The following is an 11158-nucleotide window of genomic DNA, read 5'->3' on the forward strand; positions in this document are numbered from 1 at the left end:
AGGCCTGGGAAGGGGCAGGTGCTGGGGACGGCCCCAGCCTGTGGATGGCAGTCAGGTGATGTGTTCTGGGAAACCCCATCACGACCCGTCCTGCCACCTCCTTCCCCGCCTCACTCTTCTGCAGACCTCACGTCTGGGGCCAGTTTACTTCCCAGTCCTACTTGGGCAGTGGTTTATTTTAAAATATTCTTCCAATACTTCTATATCTTCAGTGGTTTAGTCACTAAGTCATGTCTGACTCTTGCGGTACCATGGACTATAGCCTGCCAGGCTCCTCTGTCCATGAGATTTTCCAGGCAGGAATACCTGAGTAGGTTGCTATTTCCTTCTCCAGGGGATCTTCCTGACCCAAGAATTAACCCCGGGTCTCCTCCACTGCAGGCAGATTCTTTACCAGCTGAGCTACCAGGGAAGGCCTTTTATATCTTTATATAATATGAGGTCTTCTCATCTCGGGTTTTCTACAGGAGTTGCATTAAAACCTAGTAGGAATAAAACCAGATTCCCTGGTGGCTCAGATGGTACAGAATCTGCCTGCAATGCGGGAGACCTGGGTTCAAACCCTGGGTGGGAAAGATCCCCTGAAGAAGGGAATGGCAACCCACTCCAGTATTCGTGCCTGGAGAATCCCATGAACAGAGAAGCCTGGCGGGCTACTGTCCATGGGGTCACAGAGACTCAGACACAACCGAGCAACTAACACACACACACAGGAATAAAACCAAGAAAAACTTTCAAGTGGCAAATAGTTTACAAGAAGCATGGCCCGATGGAAAGCAGGCACAGACACACCAAAGGTGCAGGCCTTTACACTTCAGTTCTAGGTTCACACTCAAAGGTACAGGAGGTTCAGAGCATCGAGCTTGAACAGCTAGGATTACAGTAAGGGTTCTGCCACTAGGTGGAGAAATTGCCCCAATCTAGCACAGGTGTGGTTCTGACTCACTCCTGGGAAACCTTACTAGCAGGGAAGATGTTAACAGATGCCTTATTGTTCAAATGACTGTGGTGGCTACACCTGGCACCTACAAACTCTAACCCTTTGCCAGTTCACTCTATGTATCTTTGCTTGAATGGAGTAAACATTCCGTTTAATCTTCATGGCATCATTATGGTCTACATCCCGTCACTATCCACATTCACCCCTCAGTGCTGGCTCTCTTGAAAATCATTTAACATCATTTGCATTTTTGTGGCAACGTAGTCTATCTATTGAGTAAATAAATATATGAACATTTCACTTCTAGTCCTGCCACTGATTGGATAAAATGTTAAAGTCCATCATAGACTGAAAAGCTCCTCCAGGATAGTCATAAGCACAAGCAAAGTCTCATTCCGAAAGAAGGGTTTTAAATAATAACTAGACCAACCGAATTTTGCACATTGCCTTTATTTTGCAGAAAATACTTTCTGCTGATTGTCTTTGGCTAGTTTGTCAAAAGAAAAACATAAACATTTGTAGGTTTAACAGTACAAGAGATCAGCTACCTATGCTCAAAAGCAAACATTCTAGCAGGCAGAGCTGGACACTGTTGTTTCAACGACCATCTGCTGTCCCCCAAGAGTGGCTCAATTCTGTCTCAGCTGGGCTGCGGCTAGTACCCCAGCTACAGGGGTCCCAAAGGGACCTGGAAGCTACTGGAAAGCAACAGGGAGGAGAACTGGAAGCGTGCTTTTTATCTCCCCAGAGTATGACCGGAGAAGTTACAAAGCCTGATGCGCCAGAGGCATCTCCGGGCTGTATGTAAGAGAAACGCAGCTTCTGGATGCTGGCCGGTCACTGTTACTGAGGGTCCTGGCGAGGGAGGCCCCCGCCTTGCTTCCACACCTGCAGCACAGAAAGGACCCAGGACGCATCGCCACCACGGAGGAGGAGCACAGGGCTGGCGGTGGGACCCCTGATACATAACAGAACATGAACCTTCTTCCTCTTTTCTTGGAAGGGCGGTTAGCAGGCCTGACCCCCTTCCCACGCCCCACGAGACTGCCGCTCAAACACTGCAGTCCCGGCCTCCTTTCAGGCACAGGCTCCGGCTCACATGGACGGGGGCGACACGGCCGTCCACGAGGCCAGGAGGCGGGCCTGGGCCGAGGCGTCGTACTGGCTGTCGGCAACGTCTGTGGCCGTGGCGGCCCCCTCGTACAGTGGGGACCCCGACGAGGAGGATGCCGAGACCGGGTGGGCGAGGGGGGCAGAGTGGGCGGAGGAGCCTCGAAAGAACTGGGCTCCCAGCCCGCTGGGCACGCCCGCCGCCTGGGCGCCCGGGGCAACGGCGGCGCTGCTCACGGACCACAGGCTGGGGTACTGGCTGAAACGGAAAAGTGGGGAGACAGACGGGTCAGAGACCTGGGCAGGCGCTCCAGGAGGGGACAAGAGACCCCCGCCAACCCCACCCCAGACGGCCGGGGCATAAACGGCTCATTTCCTCTGTGTGATTAAATCACACTCGGACACGGATAGAGGTCACGTCTCATCTGCCCACAAGAAACAAAATCATTAGGAGCCGCCTAAAAACGCCTCGACACGCACTGTTAGCTTCCGCTCCAAAGACCCCAGCTTTGTGCTCAAGCTGAGAACCCAAGTTCTCAGATGCACCGAGTCCGATGTTTCAGAGGATGTGCGTACGCATCCGTGTTGACTAGTAATTCCTGGGCCTCCCTGGTGGTCCTGGTTAAGAATCCACGTGCCAGGGCAGGGGACACGGGTTTAATCTCTGGTCTGGGAAGATCCCACATGCCCCAGAGCGATCAGCCCACGAGCCACAACTACTGAGCCTGTGCTCTGGAGAGCCCGTGAGCCGCAGCTCCTGAAGCCCACACACCCTGGAGTCCGTGCTCGGCCACAAAAGCAGGCATCGCAACGAGAAGCCCCGACTCGCCACAACTAGACCACGTCCGCGTAGCGGTGAAGGCCTGCCACAGCCAAAGAGTTAGGAAATAAACAAATCTTTAAAAAAAAAAAACAAAAAAGCTAGTCATTCCTACGAGGGAGACACACGTGGATGGTGGAGGGCGTCCTCTGGTGACGCCCTGTGGGCACCACGTGTCAGCACATGTCAGCGTGGCCCCTGGAGAAGGAAGAGCCCCAGGACTCAGACCTGGAAGTAAACCCCCGTTAACCCACTTTGTCAGGTGAGCCTTGCTCCGAGCCCACCTTCAAGGCTCTGCTTCCCCGTCCCTGAAGGAAGGAACTGGAAACGGACATTAGCCCTCCCCTGTGTGAGAACACAGGCCCGACCAACACTACACCAGGCTGACGTTTTGCTTCTGAAAATGTCCCTCTCTTCTAGCAGAATCAATCCTTCCGTAAATGAACGAGGAGGGCTTAGGCTGTGGCGGGCTATGCGGCTGACCAGGCCACGTCCTACACTTCAGATGCCCTTGGACTTGCAAACAGGCATGATGAAGGGAGGCAGGGGACTCTCCCCATTTTACAGATGAAAGGCAGCAAGGCTCCGAGATGCACTCGAGTCCTCAGGGGGACCCCGTTGTAACCTGCAGGTCATCCGACTCACCGCAGTCTTCTAGGTGACCTCGGAGCCCTGGAAAGGCTTCCTGGTTATGTATTGCTTGCTCTATTTTTAAGAGTAGACATTGGATTCCTACTTTAAAGGAACTGCTTCCTAAACATAAAGAATTAAGATCTTAGGCAAATTCTGATATTCTGTACAGTCCATGGGGTTCCAAAGAGTCGGACGCAACTGAGCAACCGAGCTAGCATCCACACAGAACCTGCACTGCTTTTGAGGTCAAGGTGCTTTGTCCATGACTCACTCTGCTGTGAGCCAACCTGTTCAATCATTTAATACCGGTGACTCATTTCCTCCTTAGAAAACGTGGAAAGGGCTCTCACTTTGTCATTTTAGTTTTTATTATAAAAATCCTATGAAGAAATATAATACGTTGACCGACCAGCTTGATTTTTTGAAGCCAACCTCCCTCTATACAATTTTCAATTTAATAATAAAATAGTCATCATTCTTTTCAAGTTACCTGTATGTGAAGAAACACCCTGATTCTATATCCACAGAAATCCAACAAATGTATTTCCTTAATTTGACAGTGCCTGTCAAAAGAGGTTCTGGAAACTTGTCTTCAAGATTCACCTACTGACCCCACAATCCTGTACACCTACAAGCCTGGGAAGATGGGCTGAGGCTGGGGTTGTTTGGTGCCCTTTTCCTGAAGAAGCGATGCTCAGGAGGCTTGTCCATCGCATGGACCAGTAAACAGCAGAGCCAGGAGAGGGTCCCTGCTCCCTACCATGAGATTCCAGCTCCGTCCACCCTGAAAGCACCACTGAACTCCCAGAGGACAGGTGAAGCAGGAACTCACAGCAGTCATGTAACCCGGAGCCCCGGACATAGCTGGCTAGTAGTCAATAAAAACCTGTCACCCATAAGTGAAGAGCAGGATACAGGCTAATGGATGGGATGGGATGACATCACAGGCACTCACGTTCCCACACTTTGCCTCACTCCCCAGACATGCGTTACCTGGAGCCTGCAGGAGGACCAGCGTTCGGACCCATGGGCAGCATGCTGGTGTGGGCAGACATTCCAAGGCTGGACCAGTTGTCATGGGGCTGGAGCATGGACAGACACGCAGATGAACTGTCGGAATAGGCTACAGATGTAAGAAAGTGTCATTACTGATGGGGGCTTCCAAGAGGGAAAAAACACACTGAAACGCTACCAACAGCTGGAGCTACATCACCACCTGCTTAATCGGTCATCAGAGGCCAATACACATTGTCAGTGTACATACTGGAATATATTCCAGCACCCAGGCTTTTTCTTTATCATTAGATCAATAGCTATCCTGTACAAAATGGACTCCTACAGTCACATGATTAAGAATTAATTATACTGAAAAATCAATGTAATTTTTACCTGTCTTTTCTGCAAAGGATTATTGCTTAAGAATTAAAAGGGCTTTGAAAACCATTTACTCAAAGCAAAATTTAAAATATGATCTAGGCTCTAGCTGGACTCCTATTTCCTTCCCAAATAAGCTTCTTCCATTTCAAATCAGCTTTAATTGCTTAATTGTTTTATGGCGTTCATTTGCTTTTTTCCTCCTTTCAGAGCCAGACAAAATGAAGTCTGGGGCATCCGTGGTATTAGAGGGAATTAGGTCCAGGGGTCTTCGTGGTCTGGCCCCGTGTTCATACCACTCAAGCCTGCACCTAGGGGCAGGGATAAGCCTGTATCCCCTAGGCGCATGTTAGACCACCAAGTGCTGGACCACCGGAGCTTCTGACTCTGTGGGTCGGGGGGGTTTTCAGATGATGCTGGAGCCACTGACCCTGGCCTCATACTTGGAGAAACACTCTTGCGTCTCGTCAAGCTAGTAATCCTCGTGCCTGGCTGGCCCGGCATCATCACCTTACAAGGTTCTCAAAATATGCAAGCCTGGGCCCAGGGTCCCAAAGAAAAGAGGCTCAAGCGGTAGCACTCACATTCAGCCCTGAAGCCCCTGGCCTGGAGGTCTCTGTGGTCGAGCCAGCAGCGACATGGACACAAAAGGTCCCTCTCAAGCCAGTCAAGACCCTGCTCCCTGGACGCTCACCGACTGCCTCTCCCTTCCCGGAAGTCTTCCCAGCATCCCAACCCCGGCCGCCTTCCGCTTCCGCTCGGGACTTACTTGGAGAACTGTTGCGATGCGCGTACGGGGTGGGGTAGGGGGCTGGCCGGTGGCTCCTCAGGGCCGGGTACCTTTCGCAGCCGTGTGTGGAGGGGAGCGAGAGGGGGCCTCCGAACTGGGGGTGGGGGGTGGCGGGTGGACACAGGGTGCTGGTTCCGGGGATCAGCCAGCCCCCTGCTGTGAGAGAAGCACGCTGCGGACCCCGCTCGGCCTCCCTTCCGTCATCTAGGACCCCGCTCGGCCTCCCTTCCGTCATCGAACAGGCAAGACGGGGCTTCCCTGCGGTCCAGGGCTCAGGACTCCGAGCTCTCACTGCGGAGGGCCCCGGTTCAGGCCCCGGTCGGGGAACTAAAAATCCCACGAGCCACGTGGCCGGAAACGAAGCTAAAGGACAGTGGGGCAGAGGCCAGGGAGCGACGGGTCTCCTCCTCAGGGTCCGTGGACACCGAGGGCCTGACCAGGCTTCAGGGGTCGTGGGCATCACCCGTGCGGCCAGAGAAGGGATCATCACCCAAGAACCTGAGAGACTGACCCCAACCTCTGCCAGCCGTGTGGCTTCCTCAAAAAATCCCCCCTGCCAGGATCCTCCCAGAATATCCCCCGCGACGTGCTGACCCTCCAGACAGGTCAGTTTTCAAGGCCAAACTACTGAGCGTGAATAAATGTTAAAACAGACAAAATTCAGACTCAGGACGCACAGGGACAGCCCTGCCCCCAGCTTCTCCCCGCTTCCCTCCCCGCTGCAGACCACACCGTCACGCGGAGGAGTCTCGTCCTGCCTGGACGGGCACCCGTGTTCTCGCTTTTCTTCTGCGTTCGGCTCACCCTTTCCCACCTTACAGGTCAATCAGAGAATCATTCCAACACTGCCCTGCCCTCCTTTACAGCTCCCGTTTCTTCTCCATTCCCTTTATTTTCCTCTTTTTAAAAAAAAATTCAGAAAAGCAACCACGAGGAGGACAACTACTCAGGCTCCAAGTCCCAAACTCTAACTGCAGACAGCATTCCAACGAGAGGAGGGTCCAGACCTGTCCACAAAGCTCCGGCCCACGGCTGGCCAGAGCAGTTGCTCATATTCTGCTCTGTGAGGTGGCAGCCGTGAGCCACTTAGGAGAGCTGTTTGTTAAAGTAGTCCATGAAGGATAAAGAAGGAGGGAGGGAGGGAGAAAGAGAAAGAAAGGGAAAACCGTTCTTTGAGGAAGCCGGCGCTCTGGTTCCTCCCGAACTTAGAAGTGAGCAGCCAGCAATAACTTTTCTCTCCCAACCATTACCAGTTTCTCATCTCTGAGTCCCCACCCCGCCTGGATGGGTAGAGAAAGCCTTTTCCCTGATAGACTCTGCTACAGACCTGCATCACTCCACTGACTACCTCACTAACTCCTGAAGGAGGCCAGACTGAAAGCAGACTTGCCCATCCTGCGAGCTGCTGTCTCCAGCATGACCCAGCGGGCCATTCCCAGCCCCGAAGCAAGCTGGAGGAGAGCTCCACATGATCAGAAGCACCGTCCCAAAGACGGTCCTTCCGTTCTCGGCCATTAACAAAAAGACAGACCATCTCAGAGTGGATGAGAGCCAAGTTCTTCTCCTGCCCAACACAGCAGAGTCTGAACACTGATCAGGGTCTCAGCAGTCCATCCTAGCCATGGCTGGAGCCGCCTCCTGTGTGCTCAGCCCTCGGTCGTGTCCATAGACTCTGATTCCATGGACTTGTAGCCCTCCAGGCTTCTCTGTCCATGGGATTCCCCAAGCAAGAATACTGGAGTGGGTTGCCATTTCCTCCTCCAGGGGATCTTCCCGACCCAGGGATCGAAGCTGGGTCTCCTTTGTCTCCTGCACTGGCAGGCGGATTCTTTACCATCATGCCACCTAGGAAGCCTCTGGAGGGGCCTCAAAGCAAAAGAACCCAGGCTCCTCTGTCAGGAATCCCGTGAGCTGGTCGGGGGGCGCCCTCCGAAAGGCCCGATGGAGCAGAGGCTGAGGACCAGCAGTTCGATGACCAGTAGGAACAGCATCAACACGCAGGGCCACTGCCTTGCACAGCCAAGAGCGGTGTGCTCCCAGGGGCACCCAGAAGCTCTGTCTTCTCCATCCCCAGCCCCCTGCCCCAGACAGGCTCGTCCCTGAGACAAGGTGCCCCTGGGCAGAGCGCAACAAACCGTACATTGGTTGTACCCAGACTGCTGGCCGTCTCCTGCTTCTTCCAGCATATCTTTGTGATCGCTTCTGTCAAGAAAGTGTATTGAATGGTCAAGGAGAACATTCAGGAAACAGTATCTGCAGCAGTAGCGCATCATTCTGCACACTTCTTCCCCCAAGGGGTATCGTTAGCATTCTCTCACCTTTCCTTTGCATCGAGGAAAGCTTTTGCAAATGGGTTGTATTTAATTTTAAGAGCTGTGATCTGAAAAACAAGAAATTGCATCTACTAGTATCTGCTCGTTAGTCAGAGGATTTAATTAGGCACCAAGAAATCAGGCACCACCAGTACCCCCTTTAAATATTCAAATATATTCAGACTTCTTTCCAGGTATATTTTCCTATTTGAATCTGAAGTAGACAAGTAATTATAATATTTCATAAAGAACAGCACATTTATGTAAAGCTTTTAAATGCTGATTTCCTAAGTGGAATTCACAATAATAAATTTAACCTACTGCTGACAAGGGCTTCCCTTGTGGCTCAGCTAGTAAAGAATCTGCCCACTATGTGGGAGACCTGGGTTCAATCCCTGGGTTGGGAAGATCCCCTGGAGAAGGGAAAGGCCACCCCCTCCAGTATTCGGGCCTGGACTGTGTAGTCCATGGGTCCCAAAGAGTCGGACACGACTGAGTGACTTTCATTTCACTTCTTCACTGCTGACAATATTCTGTGTGCATGTCTAACAAAATATTCTGTGTGCATGTCTAACAAAGTATCTAAAAAAATATCCCGTCTAACAAACATGGCTCAAAACATAACCCAGGTCCGCTTAGGGAGAGTGACTTCTAGTCTGGCTGGCGGGCAACACTCTCAGCCTGACCAGCTAATCACCTACTGTCTGTCCTTTGTCTGTGTCAGGCATAGACACAGATCCACAGGCTCTAAACTGCATGCTGTGTCTACTTGACTCTTCACACAGCACAGACTTGGAGGGGTGCCCCCTGACCCTTTCAGGAAGGTTTTCAGAGTAAGGAGACACCGCCCCCCCCTCTCTCTCTCAAGTCTTGTTCTCAAGAAATCTTACAGTCCTGAACCTGAATGTTTGATTCATCTTTTCATTTTGAGCATTTAGTGGATGCTTCTAGATTTAGACCCTTTTAGGGAAAAGTAAAGGAGAAAGTGCCTGAATGAGTACTTATTTTAAAACTTTCCTCCTTCTGTCCCACTTGGTATTTACCGTTATGGGAAATTATTTGAAAAGGCATTGATTATCGGTCTAAACCTTAGACTCTAAAGGACACTAATCTCACACACACACACACACACACACACACGAGCCCCCTGACTGCCCGTGCCTCACCTCCTCGTTTTGGTAAGCGGTCACCGCGATGAACTGGGTCTCCGGGAAGCAGTGGCTGGTGATCATACGCTGTGGACCCCCAACTCTCACGATGTGGATTCGAGGCTCATACTTATGTAAGGAGTTCAACATGATCTGAGAGAGACACAAGCACAGGAACCGAGATCCTCAAAGTCCCACCGTTAAAGACAGCAAAACTTCCATTTGTCCCGATGTAAACGCAGAAGCTGCAGCTCACAGGAAAATGTCTTCACTGCTGACGCTGGGGGCTTCCCTGGTGATTCGGGGCATAAAGAACTGCCTGCAGTGCAGGAGATGCAGGAGACACAGGAGACGAGGGATACCTGGATTGGGCAAACCCTCTGGAGGAGGAAATGGCAACCTGCTCCTGTATCCTTGCCTGGAAAATCCCATGGACAGAGGAGCCTGGCAGGCTACAGTCCCTGGGGTCACAAAGAGTCGGACAAGACGGAGCGACTGAGCAAGTGAAGGTGGTAGGTGGCCCGTCAGGCGCTGCTCCCACAACTAGGTCGGAAAGGGGATGAGAGGCGCTGCACAGGATCAGAGACAACGCCTGCCCTTCCGGACGTGCTCGACCTGGTGGAACAAAGTTCTACGGCTTCCAGGGCAGCTGTAGACAGCTTGGAATGCCTGAGCACCAGCGCCGCTTTCGGGAACACCCCCCAAGGAAAGACTGTCTGTAGAAAAGGACAGCTTTGCAAGTCTGTTCAGACTCTGAGCAGTCAGTACAGGCACATTCAGCTCTGAAGTGAGCACTTACCCTCGACATGCATATTTTCTCTACCCCAGGGAAGCTGAAGGCTAGGCCGCAGAAGTGCCCCCTTAGCTTGAGAACTGCCTGCCTGTTCAAAGGCGAGGCTTCGCGCCCTCTCCCCGCTCGCTCTCCAGGCCCGGGTGTTACTGTCGTCAGCTTACTATAAACAACACTGAGGGCTTAATTGAGGAAGGCAGACCTCACCTCCAGGCCAGAGCGCCCTTCCACTTTCTGCCACGAGAAGGTGCAGAGTCGCAGGCCCCTCCTAGAGTCGACCCCCGCCCCCCACCCCTCACACCTACCTGGCCCCCGCCCCCCACCCCTCACACCTACCTGGCCCCCTCCATTGAGCTTGTTGGTGAGCTTGACTTTGCTGAAGGAGACGGGGGCCTTCATCCAGTGCGCCCCGAAGTTGGGCGAGTCGGGGTGGATGTAGACGCAGCTGGGCGCCTGTGGCTCCGGCTTGCCCCCCGGCACCCACTCCCCATTCACGTACTTCCAGCGGTGGTTGTCAGCCGCCACGAAGTCCAGCAGGAAGGAGTACATGGCATTGGGGTCTAGGCCAGACACGTTCACCTTCAGCACCGGGAACATCCTCCTGAAAAGGAAGGAGGACCCCGGATGGGATCGTGAGGCCGAAGGCAGGGGCGTCTGTCATTTGGGGCACAAAGCTCCCCCTGGGAACTTAAAAGGGGCCACGCACGGTGCTCCTTCCCAGGACTCACCTAGATCCGCATGTGCCCACCCCACCATCCCTCATCCCTCGGCCTGGCCTCCGGAGGCAGGTGGGACAGGACCTGGTAGAGGCTGCAGCACACGGGTCAGGCCGGGGGCAAGAGTAGGCGAGGCATAGGTCCCCCGAGTTCCGGGGGAGTCCCTCTCCCCAGGGTTGTGTTGGTTTCTCAGTCCTGTCCGACTCTTTGCGATCGCATGGACTGTAGCCCACCAGGCTCCCGTGTCCACGGGATTCTCCAGGCAAGGATACTGGAGCCTGTTGCCATTTCCTTCTCCAGGGGGTCTTCCCGACTCAGAAACCAGAACTGGGGTCTCCCGCATAGCAGGCAGCTTCTTTACTATCTGAGCCCGCAGGGACGCCACCCCGTCCTCCCCAGGAAAGTGACAATTCTGCGAAGAAGGCCTAGAGGCAGAGGGAGAGGCCACAGGAGTCTATTCCCAGCCCAAGCGGAAATGAGCGGAAAGATTAGGCGAGGGTGTTGCCGGGCAGGGATCCGGCGCGC

At 53.2% G+C, this 11158-nt stretch overlaps 1 protein-coding gene across 1 annotated transcript; it reads right to left on the bottom strand.

Moving 5' to 3' along the window:
• Window positions 1-1374: 1374 nt before the first annotated feature.
• Window positions 1375-10514, bottom strand: TBXT (T-box transcription factor T). The gene is made up of 7 exons (XM_086318699.1): window positions 10254-10514; window positions 9146-9280; window positions 7986-8047; window positions 7808-7869; window positions 5647-5820; window positions 4497-4626; window positions 1375-2309 (listed from the first exon to the last, which is right to left on the bottom strand). Exons 1-7 carry the CDS (start codon window positions 10512-10514, stop codon window positions 2036-2038), a joined length of 1098 nt encoding a protein of 365 aa, XP_086174825.1. The 3' UTR covers window positions 1375-2035.
• Between the last annotated feature and the right edge of the window lie 644 nt (window positions 10515-11158).

Source organism: Bos grunniens, chromosome 9 (genome assembly GCF_055505025.1).
Source record: "Bos grunniens cultivar Pamir isolate PY7600 chromosome 9, Bosgru_T2T1.0, whole genome shotgun sequence".
In the NCBI taxonomy this organism is placed as follows: domain Eukaryota; kingdom Metazoa; phylum Chordata; class Mammalia; order Artiodactyla; family Bovidae; genus Bos; species Bos grunniens.